The 19,840-nt window shown below is 42.1% G+C and overlaps 1 protein-coding gene across 1 annotated transcript in view; it reads left to right on the forward strand.

The window, feature by feature from the left end:
- Positions 1-19,840, forward strand: part of SF3B2 (splicing factor 3b subunit 2) — a gene marked incomplete in the record, with an annotated part of 1,007,319 nt that overhangs the window by 730,764 nt on the left and 256,715 nt on the right. The window contains 1 exon segment of the mRNA XM_044075829.1: positions 11,251-11,358. Within this exon segment, the coding sequence (XP_043931764.1) occupies positions 11,251-11,358 (108 nt within the window).

The following is a 19,840-nucleotide window of genomic DNA, read 5'->3' on the forward strand; positions in this document are numbered from 1 at the left end:
TCAGGGAATTCGTGCGCACTCTACTCGTTCTGTATCTACCTCTGCAGCCTTTAGATCTAGAGTTCCACTGGATGATATTTGTTCCGCGGCGACTTGGGCCTCATCTCATACCTTTATCAACCATTATAAGCTGGACATTATCTCCAGAGGGAGAGCGTCCTTTGGCTCTGCAGTGCTCTGGAACATCCTTCCATGATGGCCACCCAAGATTCAGGTAGCTGGGGACTCTGTCCCAAAGGTTGCTGACAAATGAAGTACCTACTTCAGATTAAGAAGTTATGTACTCACCATAACGTTCCATCTGAGTAGGTGACTGCATTTGTCAGCAACCATCCCCCCTCCTTCCCCCTGGCCCTCAGAAATTTTCTTGTTCCTGTATGTCCTTCTATTATATCCTTCGGGATGTATTAGCCTTTGGCCTTTTTGTATATGGGAAAACTTGATCTGAGGTCAGTCAAGGTTGGCAGGGGATTATGGGTATGGGGAGGAGCTAGGAGCTCGGATCTCTAAGCTATGAAATAAGTTGCCGGTTCGGATCCAAGAGACAAAGGTTGCAGACAAATGAAGTCGCCTACTCAGATGGAACGTTATGGTGAGTACATAACTTCTTATTTTATGGATGGTCAGGTTCCTGACTCTGCGACAGATTTATCACCTTGTAGACCATGAAAGATTTCACCATTGGGGTTCAGCTAGTTGCATTTCAGTACATGGCTTCTAGTTTAAGCCCTTTTTCCTGCTGGATCTTCTGGTGAGGGATGTTTTAAGGTATCAGTAGTGATAGAAGCTGCAAGAAGCTTTATTTGTAGGTTTGTGTGTTCTTACAAAGCATATGGCCAAGAACACTACAGAGAAGCTGTGCTATATCAGACACTATTGACAGAAGATTAGTTATATTAAGTACATTATCCCCAGATATCACAGGTGAAAATTGTGATCACTTATCCAGTCGTCCATTCTGATTTTAAAGATTACTAGTGAAGTACTCTGTATGAGGAGTGCCCGTTCCATAAGTGGGGGGGGGAATGCCTTGGGTTTGGTCCATGTTACATTATCTGGTAGTAAAGTAGCAGTATATGTTTAGGTATCTGGAGTGATAGTTTGCTTTGCCACTGATCAAGGTGAAGGAGTTCAGAGTGCTGGTGCATCCTTAATACAAAAGGCTGAACAGAATTCACTGCTTGGGAGCCTACTCAAAATGAGTGGAAAGAATAAGAGTGTGTTTTTAGTATTTATCACACATGATGTCCTGACTGAAATATGGGTTGTCAGTGCCACTGATTAAGTTTGACTGAGGTATCAAAGCTTTACCTTCTCTAGTTTTTTCATCTGATGCATGATCTCAACTGGAAATATGAACGTGGATCCTCAGACTGTGTCGCTGCCAGCTCAAACGAGGTTGTGCTTCTGTCTGTCTGCCATTTGGTCGTTATCTGTGCTTTGATCATTTATCCAGATAAGTGCTCCATTGGAGAACCTTCATTTATGCTATGCTATTTTGCTGAAAATGGTTGGATGTCCGCTAGGACTCTTGGCCCAAACCAAGATGGCTGACTACGCATCCTCAAATGTCCCTCTGCCACCAAAAGCGAAACTAAAGAGGCCTCAAACAAATCTACAATCCAATGTTTCTGACTGGGACACACCCGATGAGGCTCCATAATCTTGTATGTCAGGCTGCTTCTCAGTTGCCTGCTGCTGAGACCCAGTTGGAGGCTGGTATGGTTCTTGAGACCTTACAGACTGCTGATACATCCGCGGAACCACATATCACAATTTCCGAGGGACTGCACGGCATCCCTCAGATTTTAGTTGGGAACGAGATCCCAGACTCTGTAATATAAGTTAGACAGATCTGCAAACGTCTGCATCTCATCCAGTCAGACATCATGCCTAAAAACAGAAGACAAGGCATGTGGCCTATACCTCAGCACTTAGGGGAAAGGAGTGTGTAGACTTCACAACGGTTGTTCAGAGCAATTATGTCCTTAAAACCTTCCTCCTTTGGGTCTCTGCAACCATAGGCTACTCCTCAAAAACCTACCCTGGTTTCCAACTCTTTTGAACAGGACTAAGATTCTGACCATTCTGTGGATTATTCCTCACTGCTGCATTCTCCAGAGCAAATCTCTTTCAACGAGGAAGACTGCCACTTAGTGGATTCCCGTTATGGAAGCTTTCTTTGGGTTGACTGTACAGAGCATGGTGAAACACTTTAAAAGGTAATCCACGCAGATCTCTGATGTTCAGAAAAGGTATTCCCCCCTTTTGGAAATGTATCCTTGTCCTTTCTCCAGTCCCTCCTCTCCTTGGCACCTTTCAGTCCACCTATTCTGCACCTGTCAATCACTAGCTCCTAAAAGACCAGACAGGTTTTACAATGTGCTTAATGACCTAAAATATTTATACAAGAGTCCAGTGGCAGACCCCTCTGCAGTATCTTTCATTTCAGATAACCCCTTGCAACTCCTACCCAGTACTAATGCCCTATCTACTGGCAAAGATAGTAGGGCTATGGATAGATGAGGAAAGAAGGTTTACACCTGTGCTATCCATACCTTTCATGCAATTTGGAGTCAAATGGCAAAGTACTTTATCCTGCATTCCTTAAACAAAACTGTACTGGACCTTCCTCCAGAGTCTACACATTAAATGCAGAGCTTACTGTTGCAGGCCACTCAAATTGCCAGACGCAGAATTAAATGCAGTTATGATGCCGTGGATGTTTGTAGGGCAGCAGCCACTGGATTTGTTAATCATAGATATGCATTGCTTAGAAGTTAGTCTATCCCTGATGATTTTGAATCAAAAATGTTAGACTCTCTCTTGGACAAAGACTTACTGTTTGGTCCTCAGGCTGCCAGCCTGTTCAGAACTCTAAGACCCAGAGTAAAGATCATGAGAGACTGCAGACAGATTCTACTCTTCCAGTTCCTAGATACCATAGGAACTACCCAGCTCAATCTACCTCCTTTGTGTATGAGCTGTCCTGTTACCTCTTATTATAAAGGAAACCCCCTAGGAATAGAAATTCTGAAATAAACCCACAGAGAATCTCCAAAGGGGAGGCCTCCCTTAGGAAGCAAAAAATCTGTGTCTACTTCTACAGCCCCGCACCCCCTGCCCCTAAGTCCCATTACTGTTCTTTCTCAGTGACTTTCACTCTATATGGAAAGCTATTACCACAGACAAGTGTGTCCTCTCCCATCAAGGGCAAGAAGACATTTTGATTTCCAGCTAGTGATTGTCTTCCCTATAAGGATTGATATCAGAATATAAACAAGAGAAAGGGATAGGGGATTCCTAAATGAAAAACCTGTACTGGTTAAGTTTTTAATTGAACAGAAGCTGCTGTTGAGAAAAAGGATAGTAGGGCATACAAAATATTGCAAAGTTAACTATAAGACTCCATCAGAAGAGGTCAGAAAAGATTGGGAAGATGTATTAGAAATGCAGTTCACAAAGAAACAATGGGAGGACATATGTGTGGCTCCCACGTATGCAGCAAAGTCTTTAGGATTTTTGCCTGGAAATGTTTGCATAGATACTTTTATGCCCCAAAAAACACTCCATAGAATTTTTCCTCTGGTAGATGGCAATGTTGGAGGTGTGATGGGGGAAAAGAGGTAATTGGGGAACATATTTTGGGAGTGTAATGATTTGGCAGAGTTTAAAACTTCCCTACAGAGTTCTCGGTCAGCAATACTGGGCTAGCAAATGAGTGCAACTATAATAATATTTTTTTGAGCTGGGATACAGGATCTGAATTGCTGAGGCATAGTTAGGTTTTAAGTTTAATTCTGGTGGCTGCCAAAAAAGCGACCACTAAAAAATGGAAATCAAAATCTCAACCAGCTATACCATCTTCTTATTATTATTCTTTTGGCTTTTTCCCAGTTAGGGGTCGCCACAGCGGATCACCTGTCTGCCCATGATTGGCAGTGGAGTTTTACAGTGTCGAATTGCCAGCCTGGCACCCAACCTTCCACAGAAGGCACACACATGCATGCACTCACACCTAGGGCCAATTTTAGAGTGTCCAATCCACCTACAGCATGTCTTTGGGATGTGGGAGGAAACCGGAGCACCCGGAAGAAACCCACGCGACCACAGGGAGGGCATGCAGACTCTGCACAGAAGGCACCCCAGCCGAGGATTGAACTGGAGAACCTCTTGCTGTGAGGCGGCAATGCTAACCGCTGCACCACCGTGGCCGCCCCTCAACCAACTATACCTGAAGTAGTGAATATTGTAACAGAGGTAAGAGAACAGGAAGTGGGATCTTTGGAAAGGGGTAGGAGTAGATTGTACAGAAAGAAATGGAAACTGGAAACCGTACATGCAGAAAAATGTTGGAGTGTGGTTTTAGAGAAGGCAGAAATTGAAGAATAATTTATGTAATGTTGCTTAGATTATAGAAAATATAGTCCCCTATTTTTCCAGGTACTCTTTTCTCCCTCTCTCCTGCCTTCTACAGATACTCTTACCCTGTAGATCCCCGTCTTTTGTGCTGCATCTCTGAGTATTTTCTCTCTAGCCTGCCCTCCTGCACTACCCTATCCTGCTGGCTTTTGATAGCTTCCTTACTCTTTAGATTTCTCCCAGTGCCTTTTTCTGTACTCTCTATTGCCTCTTCTGAGACAAGACTTGCCAGCATCGCTGATAGTCTTTCTTAGGGACTCTTGCCGGGCTGCGGGTGAATTTTGCTCCCTGGCTTTCTAAAGAAACCAGATCCCTCATGCATAAACATGATAGTACTTGGAAAGCCTGGACTAAGACCAAAGAGCCTACAGAAGTACAAAGAACTTGTAACCTTGTCAAAAAACATAGCAGCAGCGACAAAAAATCCTGTTTTAACTCTCCACAGATTAACAGCAAAACTAATCCACAGAAATTCTGGACTACCTTAAATAAACTCCTCAGTCCTAGATGCCTTCCCAATCCTTCCCCTTTCCTAATAACATTCCTCTAAAAACTGCTACCCTTCTCTATAGATACTTCATTGACACTCTCCAGAAGCTTACACCCTCTAACTCCAACACATATACCCCCTCTACCCCTCCCAACCCTCACAGTAACCTCTTCACCTTTCAACTAGTTCCTACTTCCTACATTAAATCACTCCTACTGGAGCTTAAACCCTACTCTCCCTCCTCTGACCATCTCCCACCCACTTTCCTCAAACTAGCCGCTGAATCCATAGCCTACCCAGTATCCCTGTTAATCAATAGATATATTCAGGAAGAAACAGTGCCAGAGATTTGGAAATCTGTCTTCACCATCCCCCTTCATAAAGGGGGGAACTCCATTGACCCATCTAATTTTCGACCAGTTGCCATCCTTTCTCCAAAATACTCGGAAAATGTATACAATACTCGGCTCCTAAACGGTCTCCTCCAGCAGAACTTTCTCATATCCACTCAACATGGCTTCCACCCCAACCACAGCACTGCTATAGCTCTATCATTTATACATACTGTAACTGAGGCCTGTGATAACCACCGCATATCTTGTCTTTTCCTTGACCGCTCCAAAGCCTTCAACACCATCTCTCATCCTTTACTGCTGTCTAACCTCACTAACTTCAGTCTGTCTGCTTCCACCCTAGCCTTTTTGTCTAGCTACCTGTCTCATAGACAACAATCTGTTTGATGGCTCACCTCCTGCTCTCACCCTACTTTCCAGTGTCTACTTGGGTACCCGAAGGTTTCATCGTGTGTCCCCTCTTGTTTGACATCTTTACTAGTGAACTTCATACTTCCTGCAAACAATCTGCTCTAATTCAATACACTAATGACGCGACTCTTATCTGCACTTCTAGCAATATCTCTGACCTTCTCTGACCTTCACACTCATACCCAAGACGCTTTTCTATCTATTGAAACATTTGTCTGATAATTTACTCATCCTAACCCCGCAAAAAGCCACACTCCTGCTATTCCCTTCTTATTCTCTCTCACCTTAAATCTACCTTTGTCATCACATCCTCCAATGCCACCACCATACAGCCTGACTACCACACAAAGCTTCTAGGTACCATCACTGACGACAAACTTAAATTTAACTTGCATATCCTTCAAGGTATTAAGAACACTCACCAAAAATTGGGTTTGCTTCATCGCAACTGAAAATTCCTGACTTCTAATGCTAGACTCTCCCTGGCACAAGTTCTTCTCCCTCCCTTTATTATGCCACCCCAGTCCTAACTAACATTCAGTCCTCTACCCTGCCCAAACTCCAACGAACATACCACAAAATAGCAAGATTTGTCACAAACTCCCCTTATAACTCACACCATTGCCTTGCACTCAACTCTCTACAATGGCTGGAACTTCCAAAACAACTGCTTCTATCCCAATTTCAAATCACTCACTCCATACTACACAAACCATGCTCCTGCCCTGCTCTTTCCTCCTTAGTGTCAACCTATACCCCCAACCGCACACCCCATACCTCAAACCAGCAACTCCTAGACATTTACCAACCTAAGAAAACTATTGGTAAACTACTGTACAAATCCTCTATATCCCAAACATGGAATAAACTTCCAACACACATACGCTGCATTACCCACCTACACTTAAAGAACTCACACTTCACTTAACACCAAAACTTGTACGTGTCATGACCCTACCTAACTCCACTACTGTCTTTTACCCTTATTTTTTCCAATTTTTCTTCCCTCTTGCCTTTGTATCTTAATTTACCTGCTGCCCCCTTTCCACCTTATACATGCATTCTCATCTCTCACATCTCACAATTATACTTCTCAAACTTTTATAAATTGCTGTGACAGTAGTATTTCACTGAACATGTACAAAAAAAAAGAACTATTGTATGTATATAGATTTTCTGATGTTTTACCTTACTCATTTCTTATCTTACAATGTGAGTTTCTATGTATTTGTATTGTAAAATGAACTTTTATGTATTATAAACTGATTGTTTACAGTTTGTAAACTGAATTTCTGTGTATTGCAAACTGTAACTGGAGCTTTTCTTCTCGGGTTTCCACTGAAAATGGGTCTCTGGCCCAGCTGGACAAACCTGGTTAACAAATGTCAGTCAATCAATAAATAAATGTGTTATGTTTATAAATGTGAAGTTGTTAATATCATTTGATTACTTTTATACAAATGTTAAGTTTGCCTATGTCACAAATAATAATTCAACCCAAGAATGGACTTTCAACTGAGCTTTTCCAGATAATCACCTTTCAGTGGAGCACTCCACAGATAAATCTCTCCATCACCAGCCAACCAGCAGCTACCCCCATTCTGTAAAAGGGACCGTTGTACCACAGCCTGAAGGACCGATCCCTTTTCCTTCCAGTGGACATGGAAATTCCTCTACGCTTTTCCTTATCTGTTGCTGCTTACAAAGAAATCTTCTCAAGACACGCAAGGAAGCACTCAAGTTCCTTTTACTGGAAACATTTTGACTGAGGCAGTATCTGTTTCCCCCTGCCATGTCACGAGAAATTGCAGGAGAATTCCTCTTAAACCGGAGTTGATAGCACAAAGGATTGCTGCCTCACCAAAATCTTCCATCTCTCAACTTAACCCTGATGATAGGATTTTAATTCCTCAAAGACATCTCTTCTCTGAAGAAGTTCAAATGCTACAAGAGGCCAGGCATCCTTGTTGTACTGCAGTATCTCTGTGTACTACTTTGATCAAGTTTGGCCTACTCTTCTGTAAAAGCTCACATCAGCTATCAATGCCTGCCTCACTTGTAGCCCTTCATTTGTGGCTAAGGCAGTGGTCAAGCTCTTCTTCAGGAGAGTCTTGCATCTTAACATACCAAGGAAGCCCATCTCTTCCCATTGGGATCTTAATATTGTGCTAGGTAAGCTTTCCTATGCCTCCTTTGGAACTAGTGTCTCCCGCTTCTCTAAAATTCTGTACTTGGAAAACTATCCTCCTCTTGGCCCTCACCTCTGCTAGGAGAGTTTGAACTACGAGCTCTCATGGCCATCCCCTTTTCTTATTTTTCAGAAGGACAGGGTGATTCTCGAGGCTATTCCATCCTTCATGACTAAAGTAGTGAACAAACTGTCCCTCAGTTGGGCTGTTCATCTTCCCACTTTTTCACAAACCAAAAAACAGGGGAAAGGATCTTGCATTCTTTGGACTTTCACATATGGCTCAGATTTTTATCTGGTCAAAACTAAATCCTTCAGAAAGTCTGACCAGCTGTTTGTCATTTATAAGCACTAAGTTGGGCCAGCCTGTCTCCAAATCATTGCAGCTTGGATTTCTAAGGCAATCTTTCTGCTACTCAGATTATGGTAAGATCTTGCCTTCCTGCCCTAAAGTACATTCCACTAGAGCAGTGTCCTTCACGAAGAATGTCTATCTTAGAGGCTGCCACTTGTTCCTCTGCACACACCTTTGCCAGTCAGTAGAAAAATTTATACTTTCTCTAGGTCCAGGGCAGCCTTTGCTTGGTTATGTCTATCAGGACTGCTGGACATTTCTTCTACTCAGTAGTCAACCAGCCTTCTTTCTTCCTTCAGAAGTGTGAATCACCCTTGTTTACTGCAGCAATGATTTCAATTGGGGCATAGTACATTTGATGTCCTACTAATCACTGCAGTATTCCATCCCACCCTCCATTCCCTGTTCTCTACCTCACTCTAACCTTCATACTCCCCTTCGCCTTTTCTTTAACATCATCTCTGCTACAGTGGGAATGGGGAGTTTTTCTTAACTATTCAAGATACACCCTTCCTAGCTGACCAGTCTTCCCTCTCTGTAGTCTAAAGGCCACTAGATTGGAGATAGTCTGAGGATCCATGCTCATCCATCCATCTATATACCCTAATGCATACGAGTGGAGTACATGTGTTGGATGTACAGCCTAGGGAAGGTAAAGCTTTGGTACTCCAGATGGATGTCAGTGGTGACCACCCATATGTCAGGAGTATTGCAGCAGTGATCAGTAGGGCATCTACTGTTATGGTAAGTTTTTATACAACTGTACTTTCTTCGGAGTGGAAGAGGTTCTTCATTTAGGCAGGGAGGTTTTTCTGTGCTGTTTCTGTAAGTCAGTTTGCAATGGATTGTGATATCTCAGCCATATTTATGAACTTGGTCATAGGTTATTTCTGTGGAGCTTGCATGCCTGGCATTTATGCCAGTCATAAATTTGTGAAGGGTAAGACTGTCGCACAGCACCAGGTGGTCAAGCACTGATTTTAAAGGGATTGCTTATGGCTTCCACGCTGTGATGAGCTGGTATACTCCTTGGTACTTGAATTTCTTGATTGACAAGATTGTTTGTTCTCCCATCTGAGCCTACAGTTTCAGGAGGTCTGAAGATTTACTCTAGAAAGGTAATTAGCTCAGTGGCCAAACCTTTTCCTAGATGATCTTGGAGATTTTTTATTTGTAGGGAACCATATATTTTCGCAAGGATTTATATGCATCGTAGAACTAACTCACACTTTTAAAAATAGCTTTAAAGTTGTCCTTAAGTTAGATCATTCATTTCCTTGTCTTCCTTCCTGCACAAAATCCATGTGTGTGCGCGAGAGACAGTTTTACACTGTGGTTAAAAACAACCATCTCCAAGGTCTGCTTGAAAAGGTTGCATAATTTCCAGAAAACAAAACAGTTTATCTGTTTTGTGTCAACAAGGGAGTGGTTGCAGTGGCCAAGGAAACTCTTTAGAAGTAGACTGCCACCGGCTGGCGAAATGGAAAATGTCAGGAACAATTTCTCGAAGGACACAGCTGTTTTCTTCAAGTATGTCTGTTTTGGGCATTGTGCGTTGATCACTTGATCTTTGATTTAACAAGCATGATAACTTGGAACATTACTCCTGGAAGTCACTTGCTTTAGTGCTTTGGATTTACAGGATTGTTTTTTGAACATTCACCTTTCAACCTTTCTAGGAATAAATATAGCATTGCTTAAAGATTTTCCCAGCAGTTAACCTGCTGCAGAAAATCCCCTTTGTTAAATAAGTTCCATACTAACCAAATCTTTAAAGTTGTCCCCATTGAGTAGTTACTATCCTCCCATCACTCCCACCTCCTTGCTTGAACACAGCTTGCATGCAGTTGGATGCCTTATGTATATCCCTTCTTACATTTTACAGATTGTGTTCAGTCATTGAATAGGTTGAAGTGATGAGAGGGGATGCTCTTGTAGCCTGGATTGTGCTACAGTGGTTTGTGTTATAAGTATGGGTGCATGCATCTCATGATTATGAGAAGGAAGAAAGAAATTTTGCAGAGCTGGGTATTGTAAGAAAGGAAAGCTTAACTGCATTAACCCTGTGTGTTGGACTTCTCACAGTTCACTGTGTAGAACTGCATGAGTAAGTTTCCTTTTCAATGATAAAATGTATGCACTTGGTATGATATTTTTTCCCAGTTTTTATGAAAAAAAACTGTCATTTCACTGCATTGTTTCAACTTTTATTTGTATTTTGTTTAGTGTAATGCAGTTATTTTTAGTTGATATTTTTACAAATGACATTATAGGCATTTTTTAATATCTTAATAGGGCTTTTTTTTTCAGTAACCATTTGAAATCTTGGCACCCCCTTTGCAGAGCCCCAAGATGTGGAGACCAAATGGCCAAAAATCCAGATTGCATACAAAGTCCAAGATTGCTGTTTCTCAGAATACGCCCCCCCAAGTGTGGCTGTCTTGGAATTGATATATAGTAAATATTTGTGGGGTGTGCATGGGGGCTTGTCCCTTGTAAAAACTAAGTTTAAAGGAGAAGAGCGATGTTTGATACTTCCTCTTCTGCATTTCCAGTCTTTTTTTGCTGTATCTTGGGACTTGACAAAACAGGCCTCAATTTCAGTAGTGAGCCCATTTGTTTTTTTCAAACCTGCTAACATCAAATGTCAAAATGTTGATCTCCAGTTTGCTTTCTTTAACTTTTGATATATTTAAGATGTCTCCAATATGTTTTTCATTCATTTTATTTGTGGTTACGTAAAGCAGTGGCTGTTGTACTCAGTTTTTCTCTTAAAAACTCTTAGAAATTTTTAATGTACTTTCAGGTGTGCAGGTATTTATTTGTATATTTGTTTCAAACACATTTGTATACACACAGATATCTAGAACATTAAACATAGTGCAGAGTAGATTTGTAGCTAGCATCTATGAAAGGCACTTTTGTTTCTTTCTCAGCTTTAGAAATTAGAAGGCTGGTGAGAAATTCTTAACTGCTTATATAGATAATTTTATCTGTTCATATGTTGTCTTTTTTTCTCATCTCTCTCTAGAATTCACACAAAGTTCCTCCTCCTTGGTTGATTGCCATGCAGAGATATGGCCCTCCTCCTTCCTACCCCAACTTGAAGATTCCAGGGCTCAACTCCCCAATTCCAGAGGTAAGTATTTCATGCTCAAGGCATGTAGTGCTTCAGGTTGCCACATGACAAAAAAGGTGGACATTGCATGCATCAGCACGAAAATAATTTATAATGTACCTCTTTCATATATTATTCACAGCAAACAATAGTACCTCTACTGCAATATTTAGAACTGTGCAGTTTCAGGCACAGTTTGAGCCACAGAACTGAGTGTTCAGTCATTGTGACGAAAAGACTTCAGACTTGCTAGCCATCAACTAATTTTCACCAGTAGGAAATGTAAATGCTGTCTTTCACTTATTTGTTCAGCATCATTAAAATTATCTTTACTCAGAAATTGAAGCAATCATGTTATTTGTTGCTGTTCTGTTATAAAAATCCAAAATACTTAATGGAAGCTGCATGATATGGGCTGACATGATTTTGTTTTTAGGTAACTTACCTGCATCCCACAATGAAGTATGCATCACTGGTAAATGGGGTCACATAGGCAGAATTTTTCTGATGGTTTAGTCTGTCCATTGACTTTCACCGGTGAGCAAAGGTGTCACTTGTTCTGATGCAGTAACTTAATTGGTATTTGAGATCACTAACCCACCGCCGCCACCACAAAAAAAAAATGCAGGTCCTTTTTACTGTGGTCTTTAAATGATTGTCTATTTTAGCTTGTTTTGTTTAGCCTCACAATTTGTAATTCCAGAAACTCCCTCTCACCAGATTTTCCTTAAGTGCCAGAGAGGTAGACATGCTCAAGATGACTTCTAGAGTATGATTGACAGCTGCCAAGTGTAGCTTGCTTGGCAATTTGCCATAAGTTCATTGATTTACTTTCTGTTAATCTTTGAAAATCAGTAGATTGAAAACTGAGAGTGGTAGTATGCATTGGGAAATGCCTCACCATGTACAACTCACTTCATAGATAAAGGCTTTCTGCTAACATAGAAAGTTAACATCAAATCAAGGAAATTAAAAGAGGAAAAACAAAGTAGTAATAGATGATACATTTGGAGTGGAGTTCTTTATTATAGTTGTCAGCTGAGTGCAGAAATTTGCAAAGCCTTCCTTTGTTCATATGGATTTTTGCCTGATATTTCTATTTCCTTCCATATCTCAAAGAACTGCTGTAGGAGGTGATTTTGACAGCCTTCCAAGTTGCCCATGTGTTGATCCTGTGCCTCATTTAGGATTAATTTCTCTGCCTTGAAATGAGTTCAGGAATAGGCAGCGGTTTCTCTTTGACCTTGAATTGGATTAAATAGGCAATAAAAATGAATAAATACTAGTAATTTATGTACTGAGGGGAAAGTAACTTCAGTTCAAAATAGAGGTGAGCTTTACCTATCTGTGTCACATTACACATTTGGTCAGTGTTAGAGAGTTTTTGTTTCTTCAAGTAAAATGCTGCACTTTGTTGAAAGGTGAGCAACTTGCTTCCCTCCCATACAGAAAAGTAATGCATGTAATTTTGACCCATATTACACCAAGTCCATGTCAATAAACTGCTGCAGTACTTTGTTGAAAAATGGGTCACCTGCCTCTCTCCAAGAAGAATAATGCACATAACATTCTTGGCAACTTGCAGTTTTTCTTCTTTCAGAGAAAAGAACTGCACTGTTTTTAAAGATGAGTAATCGCCTTCTTCCAGCTATAAAAGTAATGTGTACACACTCTTGGCAGCTGTTGCTGAGAGTTTTTCTCCTTTCAAATTGTTACAGTACTTCACTCGTAAAAGATGCACAACCTGCCCTTTCCCACCAGAAGGGTAATGGGCAAATTTTTGGTTACTGTTAACATACATTTTTTTTCTGATTGAATAAAATTTCCACACATCTTTGTTGAAAAATGAGCAAACCTGCCCCACCATTCTGTGTGCATATTCTTGGCCACATAACCTAGAGTGCATTTTTTTCTTTTTGAATAAACTATAGTGCTTTACTGAGTAGAGTGTGATTCAGTGTTATCAGCATTGTGAATTTGAATGTACAGGCATTGAGTTACGGGAGTGATCTGTTGCTCACCAGGCTGTTCTAAACCAAGCAGCAAAAACTTTTTTTAAAGATTTTGGGACAGCTGTGTAACATTCTGTTCGTATAATATACTTTGTACAGTAAACTCTGAGTTAACCGGAACTCGAGCAACCGGCACTCTCAAGCAGGTGGCAAAAAAAAAAAATTGAAAACAGTACAATTTTCATGATGTTCATGTTTCACTGTTGCAGCCATCACATTTGGATTATCTGCCTGCAGGTAGTCCTCAGTCGGCCTGAATACCAGAGTCCTGGGATTTCTCCATCTGATGCTGTCGCTTCTTCCATGACGTCAGGTTGTCAGGGGTGTAAAACATGCAGCCGACGACATTACATCAGTCTTTCTTGCCGTGCGGTGCCCGAAGCAGAAGCAATTCGCAAGTGCTGGTCGGCCGCCTCCTGAAATTTTTGTTTTTCGAGTTTCAGACCTGAAGTCTTCTAAAAGATAAGTACCCCATTGGGGATCTTTTTTTCTTGCTCTAACTGATGTCAGAAAAAAATTAATAATTGTCTTGCCTGTGGAAAGCAAATACCTCCCAGAGATTTTCATTCTTACTGTCACACCTGTTTAGGCCCAGACCACGACATCTCTTGCTGTGGGTTTTGTGCCTTGTTCAATGCCCGAACTATTCATCGTCTGGCAATTTTTGTAGCTAAATTCTTTTGCTCTATCATTTCCATACTCTGAAATGGCTTTGATAAGCCATCTGACTACCGATCTTCCAAAAAAATGCAAGGATAAAGACAGACACAGACCACATAGGTCCAAAACTGCCAATGACGCTACCGTTAAACCAGTCTGCCGGTACTCAGTGAGGCGCTTTCACAGCCCCTGATACCCACTTCTACAGATTTGCAGGCCTCTACTGAGACACATTCGGAGTCTGGTATGCTGCGAGATGCTACTTCAACTATGGAACCCGTGGATGTCTCTATCTTGGATGGGTCTGGAGCCGCTGTGCAGGCACCGGCTTCTGAGGGTGGGTGTATTCAGGCCTTCCGATTTACATATTAAACCGACAACTTCATTTCAAACCAAAAATACCGAATTTCTCAGGCCTAGAGTTCACACTACACCTAGGAAACTGACGACCAAAGCGCATTCTCAGGCCCACATGCCACAAAAATGCTTAGAATGGCTGAAGACTTCATTACCTTAATAGGGGAAGTCGGCCTTCCCCCTCAGAGACCAAGAACTGATTTTCCTTCTGATCAAGTATGTGATAATTCTGATCCTTCTGACTACCAGGACATACTCTTATCTACCTTTGAGGATTCTGATGCAGAGGATTCCATTCCCTCTGCTTCCCCTCCAGAAGATTTTTATTTTGGTGAAACCCTGCATACCCTTATAGAGCATTTCCACTGGGAGAGCCAGGACTACTCTCAGTCCAAAAAGAGACTCAGCATTTTTAAATTTGCCTCAGCACAGGCCTCTAGCTATCCCTCCTGTTTTGGAAATTGTAGATGATATCTTCTTGGAATCCAGCCTTACCCCTGATACTTTGCCTCCAACTCCCGGGAAACCTGACCGGTACTGTAGAGTACCTGACTCTCTCAAATTCCTTTTTAAGAATCATACTGCGGATCCAGAGACCATTTCCCAGGGACCTGAAGGCATTAAGGCTACAACTGCCAAAAATCCTACCCCTTCGGACAGGGATTTTAGGGCTTTAGACAGATGGGGTAAGAAGGTATACACCTCTGCTACTCTTGCCATTAGGGCCTTAAATTGCCAGTTTCATATGTTAAAGTATCACCAGCATATTATGGAGCTAATTAAACAGAAAATGATGTTGATTCTTGAATGTGCAGAACACAGAGATTTATAAGAGTTGATGCATTCTGATACCCAAGTTGGTAAACATACTTTGCAATGTGGGTTTGATGCCTTAGAAGCATCTTGCAGGGCTGCTGTCACTGGGTCTGTTCTTAGAAGGCATGCTTGGCTTAAGGAACAAAACCTGCCAGATCATGTCAAAGCAAAATTACTGGATGCACCATTAAACCAAGAGCGTTTATTTGGTGATATTAAATCTATGCAAACTGTTAAAGATTTCTTACACGTACAGCCACCTAGATTCAGTTGGCATTGACCTTCAAAAAACTGGTCTTTTCCAGTCCCTTCCAGACCTTCTCAGTCTAAGCCCAGGGGCAGCAGACCACCAAGACTTCAGTCTCAGGTTATGCACAGATCTAAGCAATGGAGTGCTCCCACATCCAAAACAGGGAGTAGTAACATCCTATGGTAAAATGGCACAAAGACTTACCCTTACCTCTTCCAAGCCTTGCCCAAGTACTTGCATCTTTAGGAGGGAAACTTGCCCTGCATGCTAAAAACTGGGAATATATTACCAAAGACAGATGGATCTTAAACATCGTTTCCCAGGGATACAGATTCCACTTCCACTCACTTCCAACCCTAAGCGGATGGCCAGACAAGTACTTTCTCTCCTTAGCATCAAGGCTATTCATCCTGTCCCAGCAGAACAAAGGGGACAAGGTTTTTGTTCCCAGAAAAGAAAACTCTTGGTGTCCTATCCTGGATCTGTCTATTCTCAACACCTTTCTGGTGGTTCCAAAATTCAGAATGCTAACTCTACAACAGCTGCTTCCTATGCTAGCCAAGGACTCCTGACTAGCAACCCTAGACTTAAAAAAAAAGCCTCTTCTAGTATGAACCACGAACTGCATAAACTAGTAAAACATAGTGAAGGCTCCTCAGTTGGTCACTTGAAATAATTTTATTACTCACAATGCACCGAGAAAAATAATAACATTGTAAACATACATAAAATGGAATAAAATACTAAGCGCTTTCACCCTGAAAAACATACGGGCATCTTCAGAGTACTAACCAGATGTCTCAGCAACAACAGTTAAATACATATAACCTTAATTACACAACGCCTATCATTGGTTAATTGATTGAATAGTTTGTTTAAAAACCATTGTACATTGTTAATAAATAAGAATATGACACGTTTGATAAAAATGTAAAATATGAAATAAAACATAATGCAATAAATATTTTAAATGTTATAATGTGTATTGTAGTAAAAATACCATTGTAAAGGTAAAAATACTATAAAAACTAGTGTATATTGATAAGAAGCGATAAAAATAAAATTGAAATCAAATTGAATGTATGTACATAAAATCTTATAATGTTCCTACATTGAAAAAACTGTTGGCATAGTTTTAAACTAATTATCACTAAAAAGGAGCTAAAAAGAACTAAAATATCAAATACAATGTGATCTTTGTTTTAAAATACTTGAAACTGAGATATGCCCATTAATGCCAGGTGAACAACTGGCATTGAGTCTTAACTGCCACAAACATTCTTTGGCTTCTAACAAATTATCATAATCTCCTCCTTTCTCCCAATAATTGGGAATTCTATCAATTACAAAAAATATAAATCTCTTAAAATTCTCACATATTTAGTGCTTTGTACAAATGAAGCATTCACCATCTTTTGATTTTTGATGTCCCTATTATGTTCCAAAATGCGTTACCTCAATTTCCTGGTTGTTTTCCCTACATAGTATGCTGGACAAGAAACGCATGTAGCCAAATACACTACTATTTTAGTATTACAATTGCAGTGTCCTGGGCATTTGATTGATCTTCCATATCCTTGCACCATAGTGTAAGGTTCATCATTCACAAATTTACAACTTTTATAGAAGGAATTTCCAGAACCTGCACCATCCCTTATAAGGTATAATGTTATGTTGACCCATCTCGCCTTTGTTCTTGCTGGTTGGGTTCGGAGCCAATCCTCTGCTCTGACTCGGCCGATTTACTATAGCTCGAGAGCTTTTACTGGCTCGAAGCTAACCCCTATCCCAAGATGCCTAGTGGTAGCTACCCAGATCTCGTTTGCCGCTTGCAGCATCGAGATTGCGTCTACTGGCTCAGGCTAAGTACTTAGTGTTTTTTTTTTCATTTATATTGTTATCCTTTCCAGGGAATTGTCTTTAACATTGTTAGAGCATATATTTTCTTCTTGTTGTGGGTGTTTTTGGCCGTCATTTTCTTCCTCAGGCCTTGCCTTCCCCTTTGAGCCCGTTTAAATTAGAGGGTGGTGGTTCTTTTTCCCCACCCTTTTTGGGATAGCAGTTTAAGTTAGAGACTCTCCTGTCGGGGGAGTTGCCGTTTAAATTAGAGGCTCTCCCCCTTTCTTCTCTTTATTTAAAAAAAAAAAAAAAAAAGTGAGAGATTTCCTTTCCGGTTGTTTGCTCTAGCCTTTATGGTAGTTTTAGTTGTTGTGTGCTGTTAGCTGTTACAGCCTTGTTTTGTCTCTGTGGTAATTTTTTCTGTCAAATTATCCACTATGTTCAGAGAGTCAAAACCATCTGGGTTCAAAAAATGCGACTCATGTTGCCAAAAAATTTCCCTTACGGATGGGCACACAAGTTGTGTATATTGTTTAGGGGCTGTTCCACTTGCAGGACTCTTCTTGCTCTATCTGTCATGCTTTCAGTTCCAGAGTCCTGCAGGAGAGAAAAAATAAGTTAATTTTGCATGGCCTTCTGAAGAACCCTCAAGATTCTTCGTCTCCGGGTCCTCAGCCAGCTAAAGTGTCTGAAAAGTCTACTAAGCTATTGGTTCCGAGCTCAAAACAGACAAAATCCACTGTGAAACCTTTGGCTCTTTCAGTCCCCAGTGTTGGCTCCGACAAAGCTAAGTCTCCAGCAGCTCCATCAGTGTCCTCGGAGCCAGTCCAGACCCATAAAAGAACAAGGTCTCCTTCTTTGGAGCCGGTACGTTCTGCTCTACAATCTCTCTTGCTGCAATCTGGAGCGGGTAGTCACCGGTCCTCTTCGCACTCCTTTCGGTCCTCCAGGCTTTCCAGTCATGACGTGGAGCGAGTGGTCAATAGGCTCCTCAAGACACAGGCACTTGCTAAATTACTATCGAGCCCAGCCCATGAGGAATTGGCTTCTTCAGCCCATCCATCTTCTCCATCTGTTCCTCCTCCGACTCTCTTGAGCTCGCAGCCGGAGTGCAGTGAGGTCGTGGTGGTGGAACTGTCGGCTCCGGTTACTTCTAATTTATCAGTTCTAACACCCGCTCTGATCTCCTCGATGTCTCAGTCCATCAAGGGATCTGGGCGCCGAACCTCTCTCGTCACCCCTGAGGGGGGAAGTGGCATTGGACCCTTGTCCCCCCGACCCTGCTATCCCTCTTGGGGATTCAGCGCAGGTGAGCTCGGCTCCCACATCAGCCTTGGAGCCATCGCTCTTGGTTCGCAGGAGATCTCCGGGCTCTTTGGAGCCAGAGGCTCCTTCAACTCAGGATTTTGGTGCCTTCGAGGTGATGAGCGTGCTGTCTCCTGAGACTGCTCCACCGGCTCTTTCTCCCTTGGTGCCTGTGCCTCACTTTGGCCCTCCTCCTGCCTCTAAGCGTAAGGAACCTGTGCCCCAGGATGCCCCACTGGGTGACCCCACTTCTTCCGAAACCTCCCCCGAACATTTGGAGGAGGTCCTTCAGAAGAAAAGATGCAAGAGGAAGCATCTGGACTCCAATCACTTCAGACGCAGACTTGGATGAATCGGAAGGGTCCCCACGGTCCCCCTCTGAGGATGTCTCCTTTTTGGACATCTTGGAAATCCTTAGAGTGGTGGTTGGAAGTCCCTAGCCCTTTCTAAGGACGAGTCTGTCTACCTGGACATGTGTGTTTCCCGACCCTCCACCTCCTGGGTGTGTCTGCCTTTTGTCCCACTTTTGTCTATAGTGAGTCAAAAGGTGTGGAGCGCTCCAGAGACTATGGAACCAGTTCCAAGGAGACAGAATAAATTTATTACTGCTCCCAAGGATAAATCCTTCCTTTACAAAGAGGTCCCTGTTGATGCCATGGTGGTGGCAGCAGCCACTAAGAAGGAACTTGCTGAAACTGCATCTGTCCATCCGGCGAACAAGGAGTCTCGTATGATGGACAGGTATGGGAAGCGTATGTTCTCTTCAGCGACCTTTACTCTCAGGTCACTGAATTACTTGTCACATTTCACACAACTTCAGAGGGATCTCCTCAAGGAGGTAGGAGATACCCTGCAAGATCCTACAGCTGAGGGAGTTGCAAACAGGGTGGCTTCCCAGCTTGCGACCTTGACTTCAGTGGTGAACTCCTCCACGAGGCTCATTTCTTATGTGGCAGATGGAGTGAGTAGGGTAGCAGGTACTGGTGTAGCTTTGTGGAGACACTCCTGGATGCACCTTTGTCAATTTGCAGAACCTTTCAAGTCTTCATTTACCAATACCCCCTTTGATGGCTCATCTTTGTTTGGGCCTCAGGTTCACCAGGTGTGAACAGGATGGCAAGACTCTGTCTGCCGTAGGAGTCCATTTTTCCACTCCATCTAGACCCTATCCTAAAGGTCAGAAGAGTGGAAAGATGTGGTTTCGAAAATCCCAGGGAGCTTTGCCTGACATACATGGAGATTTTTTTCCCCCAGGGCAGAGGGG

The sequence above is a fragment of the Protopterus annectens genome, chromosome 6.part1 (genome assembly GCF_019279795.1).
Source record: "Protopterus annectens isolate FY-2018-M chromosome 6.part1, PAN1.0, whole genome shotgun sequence".
Lineage (NCBI taxonomy): Eukaryota > Metazoa > Chordata > Ceratodontiformes > Protopteridae > Protopterus > Protopterus annectens.